The sequence below is a fragment of the Aplidium turbinatum genome, chromosome 1 (assembly GCF_918807975.1).
Source record: "Aplidium turbinatum chromosome 1, kaAplTurb1.1, whole genome shotgun sequence".
Classification (NCBI taxonomy): Eukaryota; Metazoa; Chordata; class Ascidiacea; order Aplousobranchia; family Polyclinidae; genus Aplidium; species Aplidium turbinatum.
Genome location: NC_137472.1, coordinates 13,285,586 through 13,303,403, shown reverse-complemented (window position 1 = coordinate 13,303,403; position 17,818 = coordinate 13,285,586). Strand labels below are relative to the sequence as shown.

General features: G+C 33.6%; 1 protein-coding gene across 1 annotated transcript in view; it reads right to left on the bottom strand.

Moving 5' to 3' along the window:
* The window catches only part of LOC145778967 (chitin synthase chs-2-like), a 36,581-nt gene that overhangs the window by 1,764 nt on the left and 16,999 nt on the right, over positions 1–17,818 (bottom strand). The window contains exons 6-28 of the mRNA XM_082590580.1: positions 17,116–17,422; positions 16,579–16,793; positions 16,114–16,336; positions 15,558–15,721; positions 14,647–14,785; positions 13,366–13,545; positions 12,940–13,077; positions 12,052–12,275; positions 11,556–11,756; positions 10,944–11,067; positions 10,320–10,422; positions 6,730–6,897; positions 6,191–6,278; positions 5,636–5,789; positions 5,015–5,102; positions 4,572–4,725; positions 4,174–4,218; positions 3,703–3,781; positions 3,156–3,256; positions 2,674–2,813; positions 1,414–1,493; positions 980–1,049; positions 462–532 (exon numbers count right to left, since the gene is read on the bottom strand). Of these exons, the coding sequence (XP_082446706.1) occupies positions 462–532; positions 980–1,049; positions 1,414–1,493; positions 2,674–2,813; positions 3,156–3,256; positions 3,703–3,781; positions 4,174–4,218; positions 4,572–4,725; positions 5,015–5,102; positions 5,636–5,789; positions 6,191–6,278; positions 6,730–6,897; positions 10,320–10,422; positions 10,944–11,067; positions 11,556–11,756; positions 12,052–12,275; positions 12,940–13,077; positions 13,366–13,545; positions 14,647–14,785; positions 15,558–15,721; positions 16,114–16,336; positions 16,579–16,793; positions 17,116–17,422 (3,256 nt within the window). The remainder of the gene's footprint in view (positions 1–461; positions 533–979; positions 1,050–1,413; positions 1,494–2,673; positions 2,814–3,155; positions 3,257–3,702; positions 3,782–4,173; positions 4,219–4,571; positions 4,726–5,014; positions 5,103–5,635; positions 5,790–6,190; positions 6,279–6,729; positions 6,898–10,319; positions 10,423–10,943; positions 11,068–11,555; positions 11,757–12,051; positions 12,276–12,939; positions 13,078–13,365; positions 13,546–14,646; positions 14,786–15,557; positions 15,722–16,113; positions 16,337–16,578; positions 16,794–17,115; positions 17,423–17,818) is intronic.

Here is a 17,818-nt window from a genome sequence, read left to right as displayed (position 1 = left end):
GACACAAGCAAATATCCTCTTTTGGTAAAGAGAGCCATGGCTCGCATATGCTGATCAAAAAAGTTTCGGACAAGACCACAAAGGGGGTCCACGCAAACCAAAATTGTTTCTAAGGGGTCCGCGTTAAAAAAAGTTTAAGAACCCCTGTCCTAATATATGGACCTATTATAAGAACCTTACAATCACTCAAGCGTAATATACACGCTGAGCAATAAAATAACAATGATGACATGAGCACTGATAATAATAATAATAATCAACAATAACAATTATATTAGTATTCATAACAATACTGACAATATTGTTAGTGGTAATGTTAATAATAATAACACATTATTTGATATGTTGTTATATTTTCTACTGCAAGAAATGTTACATGCAACCATGAAACGTAAAAACGCGAAACTTGCTGTAAGAAGGCTGACTGAAGTGAAAACTTTAGAAAAGTTTAAACCCCTTACGCTGTCCACATGCTGGCAATTCGATTTCTTCTCCTGTGAAAGTATCCTTTTTGAAACTGTTCCTCGTCTTTCTGAAGATGAAACAAAAAAAACGGATTTGAAACATTACTAAACAAAACATAGCATTTACTGTAAAATGCATAGCTTATTATTTTCTTGCAAAGTTTGCAGTTGAAACTGTTGCAAACCCACCAATCACACGATTGCATATAGCAAGCTACTCTGCTGTACTTTAAAACCATACTTATTCCATTGATTTGTAAAATCAGTCTAAAAAGTAAGCCTAAGATATTGGAATTAAATGATTAGAAAAAAATACTGAATTCATATGAAGCAAACAATATCCAGCACAAAGGAAATAGAATGCTCTTTTTTATATTATTTATTCTTTTGAGCTTAACCATATACAAACTAGCACAAAATGAGGCAATTTAATCAACTTTTTGCATGACTACACTACCGAACATAGCAGAATTTAAATTTCAATGGAATATATTTGCGTTATTGTTGCGGTTTACCTTTATCTCAATTTTCCTCTTTGATTCAAACAGAGATTGTTTTGCAAGAAAATGTAAAGCTGTGGACCACCTGAGGTTAAAAAATAGTGTTAAATAAAAATAGGTATGTTCATGACTGCAGAGAAAACGTTTAAGTGTATTGTACATTGTACAATTCAAAGGTGGTTGTGTCTGATAAGATAGCAAAATAAAAGAATTAAACATTTAAAAAAAATGAAAGAATTAATGAAATCAGAGACAGTTTTGGGACAAAATCTTATAGGTTTATTTTAAAACACTTGTTTTTAGTATGTAAAACACTTGTTTATGTATTCGAGTAGTTCCTGTATTGAGAAAAAAAGTTGAACTATAGCATTTTAGGATAAATAGAAAAAATATTATTTAGACGTAAAAGTCATTATTTTCAATGAAATTCAATATTGACCTACTTTTACCTGTGTTTCAACATACAAAAAAATTGAATTATTAAGATAATGATGAAGAAGATGAGAAAAGCAAACGACACGGGGTTGACCTGTAAAACATAAATTCTAACATGAAACGACGCCCAACGGTAGATGAATATGTTACTTCATAAAACTGGCGGCTTGGTGGCTTAGTGGTTAGTGCGTCTGCCTCAGAATTGATAGGCATAAGTTTCGATACCCTGTTAAAAGTGGCACTGAATCTTTTTCAAAATATTTGAGAAATAAATAAAATATAATAATATAAATAAATTTTAATATGTATAAAATGCTATAAATAAAGTATAAAAATATTATAGTGAAATAAATTATTATTATTATTGAATCTTATTCCTGCTTAGCACTAAGCAGTGGAATAGATTTGAGGAATAATGTACGCAGTTGCGCCTCTATATGGCTACATATTGACACTGTCTGGTTTATAAAGCGCTGAGGAGCAACGCATTCTGCTATGAATACAGTGTTATATAAAAACCTGCATCATGACTGTGATTATAATAGAGAAACGTTTCATTCATAAATTATAGTCAACAGTTGGCATATTAGACTTACTAAAGTATATTAACGGTATAAACATCCGTTTACCACTGTGATTAATTTCTTCTTTCAAATTCACATGGTCTTATTCTGATGTAACTTTGCTTTAAAAATGCGTTTTTAATGTGCAATAATTGTATGGTGAGTACTTAATTAAGTTACAGTTTTGAGTGAGTATTTACTTCTAGCTAAAGTGTGTCTACTGTGCGTGCTCTGGTTAAAGTACACTTGTCTCGTGTCTGATCATGCCTCAATGTTTGTTGGAAATTTGCAATTATTTGCGCTATACATCAATCACTAAACATTTGCTGTTTTAGAAAAGAATCTGAAAAAAGCGGCATAAAATGTACTTGTAAGTTGCAGGTCTAGTTATCTAGTAGACTACAGTATATAATGATCGTAGATTGAACTGCTAAACAACTGAAAACAAGTAAATCATTGTAATGGCCAATAAAGATCGAAAGCAAATGCACAAATGGTTTTAAATTAGAGTTTGATTGAGCAATAAAAAATGCGTAGATTTTGCATTCTGTGTTAAATTATTTATACAATCTCTGATACTTTCCAGCAAACAATAACCATATCCAAGACAAATTTGCAAACTATTTCAATTGCACGTGAGTTTATCAAAACTTTATTGATTTCCTTAATTAAGTTTTCTTAATCATTCAACTTTCAATTAATTTCCCTCACCGAAACTTTAGACCCAGCAAGCCAGAATGTAATAGCAACATCGGTGATAGTGAGTTGAAGTGCAAAATTGAGGATGAGCCACAAAGCGTTGAGGAGGAAAAAAGCTCCGATTACTTGGTTCCGAAGATCCGCAAGATCTTCTGCAAAACAACAATTATCATCTTAGATACAAATGACCTGTTTTAGCCTGATGCAACGTGTTTGCTGTAGGAGTAATGTCGTTTGCATTAGCTTTCGGAACACAGTTCCGTGGTCATGTGCTATGACGAATTTTGTATCTACATTTGTGAAGTTAACAGCGATCATGATGCTAGGCCTAAAAGCAAAACTCAATCTATTGCAAAAATTATATCTCTAACGTCTAACATGTTGTTTTTTTTACGTGAATGTAGCTTTTTATAGTAGTAAGAGTGGTTTTGCATAAGCTTGCAATACAACAAGTAAGCTATTATGATTCGATAATGGAAGGGTGTTTTTGTTACTTTTTGTTTGTAGTCGTTTGTGTTTGTCTTCTTCCAATGGCATCAAATACTTTTTTATCATATAGTCCCAGAAATCAACTTCCATTTCATTCAACTTCTTCCTATATGTCAGGAAAATAAGAATGTACGAGTCAGCAAGGTTTTTTAATCTTGAATTTGCACCAGTCTGTTTAGAGACAAATAGACAATAACTGTATTTTAAAAAGTAACTAAGCAAATATAATTTTTCTTAAATTTATTACTAACACAAAAAATTGAGAAAAACTGTTCTTTCATTTTTTTGTACTTAAATGAGTTCAGAAATGCCAGCAAATGACCATAAAAAATGTGTAGTGTGGGAAATGAAAGCAGTTGTTAACATACTTACAGTTAAATCAGTGGTAGGTGCAAAATTGTTGCAAATAAATTATACTTCTAATTTAAGATAATTTAAAAATGGCAAGTTTAGTTTGTCCTAAGCAAACAAACTAACCTTAAAATTTATCATTTACGTTGGAATTATGCATTTAAAATACAAAAAAATTAACATTTTTTTGTCTCATCTTACGTTTTTCCTTCTAGATCGGTTAATTGTTCAACCCAAGATATTTCTTTTTCCTCGTCTTTGATTTCATACAAATTATCCGCTGTAAAACATAAGACAATCATTGTAAACTATGTGCAATGCAGTGCGGTGTTATTCTTTAAGTGATTTCACGTGTTACAGCTACCTACTGTAGATACTACTGTATGCCCAGCTAAAGAAATTACTATCATTATTTATTGCAGTATTTCTCAAAAATGTATGGTACTATAAATGAAAATGTATATGTATGTAATCTCAACAATGTATGGTACACTTGGAAATGAGATACGCAGTGGGCTATGTTTGATTAATAAACATATATTTCCTTAAAAACGTATATTTTTAGGCCAGTAAATCATAGTTCCATGTTGAAGAAAAGTTGGTGGATTTTTGTTTTTGAATCAAACCATTAGATAACCTCTTAAAACTTATGAAAAGAGTTACAGTACTTACGGCTCGTGCTAATGAGAGCTGTTGGTTGAGAAACAAGAGGAGATGCTGCAAATAATAATCAATATTTTAATGTCAATGGCTTGTTGAAATGGGGTAAGCTGTGATTTCAAAAACAAGGAAATTTGTGTACAACAAATACACCATAGGCCTACACATTGAAGCATACGACAGTATACCGATTGGATGTCTTTGCTCCGTTGAAAGGTAAAAGTACTGTGAATGTAAATGTACACTGTACAATGTACATGAAAACTGTACTGCACATGAGCTACAGTAGAGTTTTCCTAAAAAGTGAAAATATTAGTCCACTGCTGTTTGCGCTAATGTGCTTGCATATGGCAAAGCATTGTTTTTACTACAAAGTCACGTGTTGCTGTAGAACTTTAATTGATATTAACCTGTTTGAGTTTCTTGATCCACCATTGTAACAGTTCGCTTTGGTTTCACACAGAGTGCACACTGACACAACGTGCCGAGACTGGAGCTATAAGATCCATCAAGAGAAGAAGGCACATCGCTCACATTTTTAGATCCAACATGAAATTGATATTCCTACAAGGGACACTAACATGTAGTGATGCTTTTTACAAAAATTGCTCGATTTGCGCTAATTTAATAGATAAAAATCAGAAAAGTCAAAAGACATGACGAAATATGCAGATAAACAAGAAAAAAATGAAGAGCGTAAAAGTGACAAAATGAAAATCTGTATATTGGAAAACATAAATCATCCTAAAATCCACCTTGGCTTGTTTTCCAAAAGAAATACATAAAAGATTAAAACAGAAAGTTACTCGAATCTCTGTTCAAAGTGGCAACAACACTGTGGATAATTGCTCACCTTGTGTTTTGCAGAAGTAGTTTCTGTTTTATCAGATGCAGCAGAAGAGTCTCTGGTACCCCAGGACACGTTGTTCATGTTGGCTAAGCTATTGAACAAATAAAAAAACATTTGTTGAAAGATATTTCAAAGCACCATCTGAAGGGCGTCTAAGCCGAATAATGTGACACGTTCTTAAAGTTATGGTCTACCACTTTTCGTATTGATTGCTCTGAATCATTTTTACTTTGTTTCTTTATTTGGTTTAACGTACTTATTACATCTTGTTGCTTTTACTGTTTTTGAAATGACTTGTTTAAGGTAGGACTTGTTTCATAGTATTGTGGTAGTAGAAGTCCAATTATTAATACACAAAGTACAAGATTTATTTAAGGTTCATTTTTCTCCTCTAAAAGCTGAATAAGATCTTTTATTTTCTGCTCCTTCTTTGTATTTATTGCAGGAGCAGGTTACATGGAAATTGATGGAAGCTTTAGGAAATGACATATAAATTAAACTCGTTCACTAGTTAAAGAACGGGAAACTTATTTGAGGTAATAATGGATCGCTACAGAATTATTGTACTCAGAAATAAAAACGTTTTGAAATTAATCTATCAAAACACCGGCTATCTTCATGTACCTATAAATCATTAAGAGAATAAATGCCGAAGGAACGCAAAGGTAGTAGAGTAAGCCATGAACCAAACACGTAACTTCCTGAGGGTGCACTACACCAGTGAATACATACAGTCCAACAAGTAGGATCATGAATAAGTTGTTGGGATCGACAATGGCTGGAAATTAAAAGAAATAAAGACAGATTATTATTTGAGTGATTAACCTTTTGTTGTCCAATTGGACAAATTTGTTCCTGATCTACTTTGCAATCTGCAAATAGACATTTATACTGTATAAACAAAACTACAAATAAAATAGAACTGTCTGTCAAGAAATTCATTGGTTTGATTTATGTATAATTTTTTTATGGTATTTTTTGTTCTATATGCTGTGATGAACGAATTTGAGTGAATGTGATATTACTTTAGTTAAGTGTTTTGTGTCAGTAAAAAGGTTAACATTAGTTTTTAAAGACGATTTTCTATTTAAGAACAACAGTTTTACGAAAGAGTGCTACAGTCAATCGACAAGTTCTTGAAACACTTGTCTAAAATTTCCAGTGGGAAACAAAGTTTACCGTTTGAAGCTAAAGATCCAACAACTCCCACAATCACCGCCATCATGACTATTGCGTAGATAAACGTCAAAACACCAGCGGCCACAATCTTTAGAAAACATATGAATGTTTATCTTATAACTATCTTGACAAGTTTCTCACTGATGTGTAGTAGGCTAAACTTATGAACTTGGCTATGCCCAAATAGACCAAGAAAAAAGGTCATTATGACCAAAGACTTATGGCTCCAGTTGCATACTAATTGCAATGTACAGTAGGTGCTAAACTCTTTCATTTACCTTAAATTATATATCATAGAGTTTTCAAAGTTTACAGCTTTTTTCGATGTTGCCATTTTCGCACTCATATAGTCACGATGTGCCATATATGATACAGGACGTGTTTACGTAACGCACGATTTGTAGCACACAATTTTTTTTTTTCATTGCACTCCAGTCAGTTAAAATTTCAACAAAATAAAAATAAAATAAAACAAAGTGACCGATTGGATTAAGCTTGAACTCAGCATAACTCATATATTATCATGAATCGTTCCATACTTGGGTATCCGCAGATGTGGTGAAACAAAAGATGATAAAGATGATAACAGGAGCCAACGCAGCAATCAGGGAAGCTGTTGAACTCCATTTAAAAACGTATTGATATGCCCCTTGAATCACCATGATTACAGTCGCTGGGCCCAACAGAGAAGATGTCATGAGACCGATCTGAAATATATCACAAACTGAACAAAATAACATATTTCTATGTTATAAAATGCAAAGCCATTTTACGTTTTTAGTATGTTAGAAACGTAAGACAAAGTTAAGTTGTGTTAACAATACTGAAAACACTTCTTTTCTTTGCTTTTTGAAGATAGCTAAAACCTCAATTGCTAAGGTAACAGGGATCAGTTGTCAGTAGATGTTACAGAAAATATATTTCGCACTTATTCAGTGCATCGTCAGTTCTGATAAAGGGCAGTTAAAACCTACAAGTAATGTTTTAAACAACATTACAGTGACGCAATAATGCCAAAACATGAGCGTAAAAAATTGAAAAAGCAAAAGCGTAAATATTGAAAAAATGCTGAATGAAAACCAAACCAAGCCGGCAGTAAAGTAAATTACGTATCAAATATAAATTATAAACTAGAAATGATGAAAGAGCGATGAGCAAAGCCTGCAAATGTAGCGTTGTGACAAATTACGGCAAAGAAAATAAATTATATGCGGAACACGGCAGTCAAAGGCAGTGATAAACAAACTAAGTACAGCGATAAATAATTAAATGGAGCGTCTTGGAAAACACAAAATGTTGCGTTGTGGAAAAAAGAGTAGGCAAAGACGGCAGTGAATAATAAGGCAGTAAAATATTGAAAAAATACCAAAAATGTAGTGGTGCGTCAAAAAATTAAACTTGTGGCAGAATTAATTTTTGGATATTTATTTTGGCATGTATCCTATGTATCCACTTATCTTCACAAGCATCTAGATTATCAATATTGGGTTGTTCAACAAATGTGACATTGTAGCATTGGGAAAGTTGCGGTTCAGTACTTAGATCATGAAATACAGCAAAATGTTTTAATAACGCAGCCCTGTCATTATTAGAGGAAAAATCGAAAGTGTTCCAAGTTGCACGATGGCCTGACCAGCGAACCGAAAATTTATTAACCGTCTGTCCAACATATTGTTCATGGCAAAGTAAACATGTTGCTACATAAATCCCATAATTGCTGCAATTGAGTTCCTGTTTTAACTTAAAAAGTCTTTGCGGAGTTCGCACTTATTCAGCACTTATTCTTTGACTCAAAGCATATTATTCGCACTTATTCTTTGACTCAAAGAAAAAGCTACTAGGTCAGATTTCCCTATCGCGATGACAAATGACATGATTGGAATTGCTTCAACTTGGACTGACAGACTTAGGCCACCAAAACCTCAAAAGAAAAACAGCAAGACTGTGTGGGCTACTGCTTTCCCAGCTTTATTAAAAATGAGTGAAAAAGAAAAGGAACTTAAACCTGATGTCATGATCACATACACAAGGCCAAAAACAATTGGAAATTATGTTACAAACTACAAAGATCTATCAAAAAAAATCCAATCTTCTGTTCTACAAAGAGGTTATTCTGCCCCTTGTGGTCGCTGTGCGTTGTGTGGTAACCATGGTCATCATCGTTTGTCAATGGTTTCACGTAAAACGACATTGAGCACTCCGCAAAGACTTTTTAAGTTAAAACAGGAACTCAATTGCAGCAATTATGGGATTTATGTAGCAACATGTTTACTTTGCCATGAACAATATGTTGGACAGACGGTTAATAAATTTTCGGTTCGCTGGTCAGGCCATCGTGCAACTTGGAACACTTTCGATTTTTCCTCTAATAATGACAGGGCTGCGTTATTAAAACATTTTGCTGTATTTCATGATCTAAGTACTGAACCGCAACTTTCCCAATGCTACAATGTCACATTTGTTGAACAACCCAATATTGATAATCTAGATGCTTGTGAAGATAAGTGGATACATAGGATACATGCCAAAATAAATATCCAAAAATTAATTCTGCCACAAGTTTAATTTTTTGACGCACCACTACATTTTTGGTATTTTTTCAATATTTTACTGCCTTATTATTCACTGCCGTCTTTGCCTACTCTTTTTTCCACAACGCTACATTTTGTGTTTTCCAAGACGCTCCATTTAATTATTTATCGCTGTACTTAGTTTGTTTATCACTGCCTTTGACTGCCGTGTTCCGCATATAATTTATTTTCTTTGCCGTAATTTGTCACAACGCTACATTTGCAGGCTTTGCTCATCGCTCTTTCATCATTTCTAGTTTATAATTTATATTTGATACGTAATTTACTTTACTGCCGGCTTGGTTTGGTTTTCATTCAGCATTTTTTCAATATTTACGCTTTTGCTTTTTCAATTTTTTACGCTCATGTTTTGGCATTATTGCGTCACTGTAATGTTGTTTAAAACATTACTTGTAGGTTTTAACTGCCCTTTATCAGAACTGACGATGCACTGAATAAGTGCGAAATATATTTTCTGTAACATCTACTGACAACTGATCCCTGTTACCTTAGCAATTGAGGTTTTAGCTTTCTAGATATGGAACAGGGATCGTTTCAGAATAAGACTAGGTCAGAAAACGAGGCAGACTCCGACGAAGCTCAGCATCAGCCAAGAGCAGTTAGCTTTTTGAAGATAGTTTATTTCTTTTAAGATAACACAGGTTGTGGTTGCTTAAACACGTTTTTTTTTTAATTCAAAGAAAGATTATTTTATAAAGTGGTTTGTTTTTTGTTTATAAAGTTGGTTTGTGGTTTTATATTAAGTGGTTTGTCCAATACTGTATGTTTTACAATATACATGAAATATAATTATTATTTTCTAAAACCTCTACAGCCTGTTTCATCCTAAATAGAGAAATGATCAGAAAGTCCTAAAAAATATGCAAAAACAATAAATCGGTAATACCTGATAAGATATTAAACATTATAACCTTAATTCAATCATCAAAAAAACTCAGAATTACAAAGGGTCAACACCAGGGATGCCACAAAAGCCTCAATTGAGACGTCCAAACGGGAACCAACCAGATGTAATAATAGCATTTGTGATGTCAAATAAAAGCAAAATGCGATAAAATCGTAAAGGTAACCTGTAGAAATTAAATTAAATTTATGTTATTTTGAAGTATTCGCGTTTAAATTTGTTGCGATGACATTTACCTACAAGTTCAGAATGCTTGTTCAGAAAGTGGTTACAATCGGCCTTTAGAATGGCCAGCTTTTCAGCAAGACAATGGCCACAATTATAGCAGCCACCTCCATGGTAAGGCCGAGCATAGTTGAAGATGGACAATGACATTTTATGGTTTTTATGGTTTTTATATGGTTTTGCATATTTTTCAGGACATTCTGATGATACCCCTTTTAGGGTGAAACAGGCTGTAAAAATTTTAAAAAGTAAAAACTGTATTTGATGTAATTTAATTACTCTTCTTGGGTTTTTTTGCTAGGCATTAAGCAATTTTTGTAGCATTAATAGCATTTAATGTTTTACAATATACATGTGCAATAGTGCATATACAGTAGTTACTTTTTGAATAAAGTGGCTTGGCAATTACCTGATACATTATATATCCCCAGGATAAAGAAGTGTTGTGTTTCACAGCGTATTTTGCATCAATCAAAATGTCAAAAACATTTGCCATTGTAGATGGACCCCACCTGAAATGCACAATATAATCATGAAAACATACAAATCTAATCCTAAAATTTTAACAATTTGTTAAATTTAAGTGTTTTTAATCTAAAGTCTGACCATTGGCTGCAATGAATGAAAAGAGTCTTGTAAGAGGACATATGGTTAATGCAATTTATATTCAAAATGCATTGTATTTACAAAACATTTTATTGTAATGAGTAACTCAGAAAATCACACATCAATGCAGTCTTATACAGTAGCCTATAACAAGGAGGTAGGCTACAGTAGTTTGTTTGCTGTAAGTACAAGATCAGGTTTTGAAGATTTTTTGCACAATACAAATTAAGATCAAAGCGCATTCAAACTAATACAGGATGATAGACGTTGGAGTTAATACAAATCATAAAAGGATTTATTGAAGCAATCAAAAAGTACCAATTTAAAAGGGAAAATAAACGTTTTAGACTTGAAAACAAGGCAAAACTCGCATGTAGGCCAACAACAAATGGGTTTATTTTGTGAAAATCAGTCATTGTGATCTAACCTTCGTCTTTGGTTGTAAAACTCTTTGAATGTCTCAGGGGCGAATGTGTATGAGTCCGAAGCTGCGCTGTATTCTATCCTCGAACCTCTTTTGAGCAATAGAGTGCACAGCCACCTATCCTCACCTGTTCACAACTTGCAAATTGATCTAGACTTTTTCATTAAGCATCAGTAGAATTATTAACAATGACCTAATGAGTAATGGCTAACATGGCATATGAATATACGAATCTTTACCTTGAAATGTTTTTAAACTTTAATACTGGAATTGTTGCTTGCTATGCATTGAGGAACTAGTTAGCACTATGCTAGCAATAGATTTTATTAACTAACTAGAATAAAAAAGAGACGAACAAGTCGATCATAGAGTAATTGTAAAGTGATGTGCACATTTGTAGCTAATAAGCAGTAATAAACAACAACTGTATCTTAATTAAAATTGTTCTGATAAATTGACCCGACTTGGTAGCTTAGCAGTTAGAATGTTTGCATCCCTGAACAAAGATTTTTTATGAATGGTGTTAATCTTATTCTTGCACCCAGCAAAGGAATAAAATCATCATAAAAATGTCATTGCCATGGTGATTACGAAAAGCAAGAGACACAATTATACCTTGATCCCATTGAACATAGTTTTTTGCTTTCGTTGATCGTTTTGTGTATTGTTTCATGACTTCTCCTAAAGCTTCTCCTCTGAAGAGACTGAAAGATCCAGGACTGCAAAAAACACATCCGAGAACGTGCTCTGCTGTCTTTTGAAGCCAATGACCAACGGCGTATTCGAATTTTTGGAACCATACAACTGGACCAGATCCTGAAACAAAAGAAATATAATTGTAGCCTATAATGTAGAAGTAGAGATTACTTGCGGTATGAGGATTAAATGGCAGATCTTAACAAACATGAGTAATCTAAAAATTCCATTATTGTATAGCAAACTTTCTTAATTTTGATCATTTTGTCGGTTTTATATGTGACCAGATCTAGGTACAATTTATGATTTTCAAAGCTCAAAACTCGTCCAATGTATTCTAAGGCAATAACGATGGCCATACCAATAGTTATCACCAAAAAGAAATGTTATATGCTCATTGTTAGTATTAATCTACCAATAGGATGAATTCTTCCGCATGCTGCTCCAACTTGGGGATTTTTGTTCATTCTGTCCATCAGATAGGAAATTGCTTCTGGTTGGAAATCAACATCTCCATCAAGAGCCAGCAAGAACACATCTTCCGGCTTCAGGGGATCTTTGCAGTTTTTCCTTTTCAATTCTTGTATGTATGCCAAGATATAATACATGTACATACACTGAGACCAACGTTTTTTGTGTCTGTAAACATATGCGAGTTTATTAAACATTTGGAAAAACAAAAAGCTATGCTAACGTATAGTAGTAACGGACGAAGCAAATCACTACAAATGTATACACTGATATCATTAAAATGCTAGATAATTATGAATTAAGTCTATTGATCCATTCAAGCAATGATTAGTCCATTGCGCTCAAGCACAAAGCAATCAAGTACAGTCCACTAGTGGTATATGAACGTTGTTTATGAATAGACTTCTGCTGTATCAATAGGGGTGTAAACGTTAGGCGCTGTAAGCAAAGGTATGCTACCTTAACCAATTAGATTATGAAGTTTTGATGCATTCTAGTTGCAATAGGCTATCTATAAAAGATTAGTCAGTGTTTGTAGGTGATTAAAAGAAAGTGATGTTGATATCATTTGCAAACGCCTATTTTTGTTTGTCATATCCAGGCTTACGCCCAGTGATTGAAGATTTTAGATTAAGTGGGCGGAAGACAAGGAAGCTAATCTTCGTGACCTCCTTCAGGCATGCCTTTAAGTGTCTTACATAAAAAGTAAAGCAAATAAGTTGAAACCAGAAAGGAACCTCGATGGTTATATAATTTTAGGTTGTGAGCACAACCTACCGATACACATACTTTTCAAAAAATTACCAACATGATTACTACAGTGGTTTGATACCTAATTTTATCTTTGTCTTTCAAATGGATTACCAAAACATTCCCACATGGCAAAATATACTTTATCCTTCCGCCGTAAGGAGTTGTATATTTGCATTTGCACTTAAGATTTTTCTTCATTGGGTTTGAGTCAACTTTTCTGAATAACAAAACTTGAAAATATTTATAGTTACATCAGTAACTTAGTTGTTAATCTTATGATTAATTTTGTCGAACTTGTAGATTTAATATGAATAATTTTTGCAGAACTAGCCTTCAACGAAATGCCATATCGACTTTAGAAACCACCCAGATAGCAAATCTGTCGTTTCTTAGATTGATTTAACATATGCAGACGTTAAATCAATGCAAAAGCGACTGTTTGTTGTCTGGAACCTTGTTTTTTTACCAGTTATCGAATCATCCTTTGCGATATATTTGCACTTACCCTGCTGCAACTGGGATCAGCTTTAAAAGTTGTTCAACATATTTATTAATCGTCTTTTTTCCGTCTACATTTGTCATAGCGTCATCAAAAAACACATGGATTTGAAACTTGTAATAAACTTCATCATATAAAGATTTAAATTCATTCTTTGTGAAATTAGATGGGCGATGCTGATCAAGCCTGCAATGTACCAACAAAATCATTTTACTTCACTATGTAGATACTAACGACCTGTTTTAGCCTGATGCTGCGAGTTCGCTGTGATAATAGCGAATTTGCAGCATCAAGTAGGCTATCAACAATTTTTTTACTAATATATTCCGATCAGTTGATCACGCGCCTGACACTACGAACAAAGAAATTGCAAGATCACGGGTCGCTGGTTGGATTATTTATCGATATGTGTGATTGCACAACGCACGTTCAGGGCTGCTCTACATTTAGCCTTCAAGGACAGCTTTCTATTTAGCAGCACCTAATGGCTGGAATAATTCACAGACAACAGCACTTCAACAATCAGCAACTTTACTTAATGAAACTCATTAACCGGGCCTGCTTCAGTAATTCAAAGCCTCCTCAAGTAATGGAAACTGTCGGGATTAAGCTCTGAAAGAAGCTTTCCCGGTCTGACGATAAAGAATAAAGATTTTCCTATGCGAATTGTTGACAAAGGTTCATGATACTATTCTGCAAAAGGTTTATTTGTAATTGTGCATCGCCATAATCTAGTAGAGCACAACATTGGATGAGCAAGTACATACTTTGTTCAGTGTAAATTTTAAAACTTCCCATTTATTTTTTAAAAAGACAAAAATATAAATGATAGAAAATTGGTATGGTCGAGTTGAATTTGGTGTAGTGGTATAACTTATCCGTGTTTATGGGTCTACGTTTAATAAAACGCTTCCTATTCAGTTTTACGAGCAACTAAAATTTACATCAATAACTTTTTGCTGGAGAATATTGATAATATAATTGTAACGTTTTTCGGTTACAATAGCTGACTTTGAAAACGAAGGAACGACGTATAATAATATGAACAATAATTGCACCGCTGTCAGTTTTGACACAAACTTTATGCATCAATACTAAGGAATAAAGTCCAACTGGTAAAAACTAATATGCAAATGTGAGGGTATTGTGTTTAAACATGAAAAACTACCATGATTTAGTTTCATTAGATGTATTTCAACTAGTCTGGACTTTAATCGATGTTCTCATAATTAATTAATAACTAGCCGTACACAGCCATGTTTCTAACCAGATGGTTTTTAAAGTTACCTCATAAAAGAAGTTAAAATCTGGGTCATTTCCTTTTCTGTTTCATGCCACATAGTGGCGCATAAGAAGAGCTCCGGTTTTGTTGAGCGCTTCGTGTGATGCGATCTGTCAAAGAAAGAGAGTTTGATTTTCTTTGTAACTATGATGGCTACATGATGGGCTACACATAATAGCGTTGTTGAACACAAATAAAGACTGTTGAAAAATGGATTGTCTCACATTAGCAACTTTGAAAACGAAGAATGTCTTATCAAAGTGGCTTTACTGCTTAGATAGAAATAGGATAAAAGCTATAGATTCTGTGTTTGCTGAACACATTTTGTGATGTTGTAAAATTATTAGAAGATTACATGTCATTCTTCACATTGCCAGCTCACATGGAGTAACATTCATTTGAATTGAGCTTAGCTAACACACGCTTTTTAAAGCTCACATATAATTGTTACGCTTGCACATGAAAATAAGCAAGCTAAAAAATGAGAGACAGTAAAACCGACAAAGACCAAACGTTGAACATTTTATGTGTTTTAGAATGCAATCAAATCAACTAACTGTTAACTAAACAACAAAATTTTAATTAACTGTTAACTAAAGTAGGCTAGCGCATGCTATTGGATCATCAGTGAAATCATAAGAAAATTTTGATGAAACGTTTTACAAAAACGTTTTCATTTAAATAATTATGAAAACATGGTCATTGTAAAGTTAAAATACTAAAACTAACCAAAGGAATATTTTAAAAAGTAAACTTCTAGACAAGAGTATGGATGATTTAATTGCTTCGAATATTGATAAAGCTTTAGAATTCAATTTCATAAATTCCTTGGTTGAATTGACTTTTCCAAAACAGGCCTTGAACCTGGTCCTTATACTAACCTTTTGCTTTCTAACCTTTTGCCTTTAAACCTAACCTTTAACCTTTAACCTTTTGCCCTCTAACCTTTTGCTTTCGTTTGTTTTCAATTGGTTCCTTTTAATGTTGAAATAGTGACGTGGATTCTGACGTCGATTCAAGAGTAAGACCTGATCAATCAGTGGACCTCCATACAACGGCTTCACAAATAAAACTTCCATTCTAAAAAATTGTAGAACAATTAACGATACAAAAAACTTATATATAATCATCATCATTGTTTTTTTATTTAACATTTATTGCGATAACATAGAATTTTGTAAGTCAAATGGTAAAAAAATTATTGATCATCTTTTGCCTTGCACATTGCAGATCACAAATGTAACATCACATCAAAGTTGAAAGCAATTACTTGACACATAGTCTTCAAGTTTGCTGCTCCCATTATTTTGGAACGCTATTAAGTGTCTCATTAAGACACAGCGCCATATCTACAACTAGACTGGCAACTGTCAACTAGACTGGCGGCCCTCACACCACTTGACTACGCAGCCAACAGTAGGCCTATGCATAAAATGCAAAGCAATACTAAAGCATCTCTATTATTAGCGTACTTTTCTAGCCGGTGAGTTGGATTTTTCCAAACGTAAAGGCTGATAAGTACCAAAGACAACCATCCAAGGCATAATCCAACAAGGATTGTAAGCGCAACAGTAGTTTCTGCAACTGATTGCTTTGTGTGTGCCCCTTCAGCAGTTGAACCGGTGTAAAATAGCAGGTTGTTCCAGTCAATGTAGTAAGCAAAGATCTTGATATGCTGGTATTGTTTGGCAAGACCTAAAATAGCAAGTAGCGCTTAGTATACAAACAACTCAAAAAACATAGTTTGTTTGAAAAGTTTGTTAGATCAATAAGCGCTCTCCTGTATTACGTCATCACATAAGCAAAGCAGATACTCCTTGTATGAAATAATTACTCAATATTTGAAGATAATTTAAGTTTTCATACATTTCCTAAAACTACTGTACATTGTCAAGACTCAAGATAACTGTCTTGATTGTCTGGAAACTAAAACTCACCAAGGAATCCAAGTAATCCATTCAGGCCTCCAGTTAGCTTATATACACTAAGTGCCCCAGAGCAAGCAGTGACTACAGGAGTGACCAGTACCAGCGGGATAGTGAAAGACTGGAGTTGAACCATCGTCATGCAGGCAACACGCCCAAAGTAGAAAGCTCCAAATGACCCACAAATTTGCAATGCACAAACATACCACAGAATTTGAAGAATGTCTCTGACGAAAATTTTTTACCAACATAAAAAATAATTATAAAAAATCTTACATTCTAGCGATACCCTATTGCATTATTCTTATTTTATAACGTTCGCCTTTTGTCGCTTCTACCTTTTTTAGACGTTTGCTATGTGTGGCATAATTATGTTGATTTTCGTTATGATTGTCAGAAATAAAAACAAACTGAGCTGAATTGAATTGAACCAATTATGGTTTTAACAAATAAAACTGTTTTTATCTTTTTATAAAACAAAAGGTAGAAAAAGAAATTCCTAAAACAAAATGCTGTGTCTATAAACAAACGAAACCAAGCAAAACCTACCTTGTAGAGTCTTGCACTCCTTCATGATAAAGAAGACCAATAACCTTGTTATATCTTTCAGGTGTGAAAGCATTGGTACCACCAATAACGTAGTTGCTTGTATATGTATCGCATTCGAATACTACAAATACCATGAAAGCCATTCCAACCAAAACAATGCATTTCACAGAGGAATAAATAAGCGATGACGTAAATCTCTCAGCATCAAAGTTCGTTTGCAGTTTCTTAGCCTTGACTTTGAAGTATTTAAAGTTGAAGTCGTCAGACACAAAGTTTTCCCAATAGCGAACAGAGGTAAAAACAAACCCTGGAAATAAAAATATGATTTGTATAATGGAACGCATGGGATTCGAACTTAGCTGTAACCGTACGTTGTTGTACTAATGTTGATTGCTGCATTAGTTCTCATACGTTGCAGCAAGATACGCAATACCAGAGTAGCCTACTTTTTGCCAAAGCAAGTGATTTTTATAAAGATTATTTTATATTGTAAACTTTTCTTTAGGTATTGATTCGAAAGCATTTTTGTTTTATAATCATGAGAGAACTTTGTCTATAAACACTATGGACATTTTTCAATCTAATTTCAAGTGGAGGTCAGTCTGTTATTACTTTGCTTATAAAACCACAAACCATTCCTTTTTCCAATGAAATCTCGCCATTTAGCAAACAAGGAAACCTCTTGGCCACTTAACAACGGTAA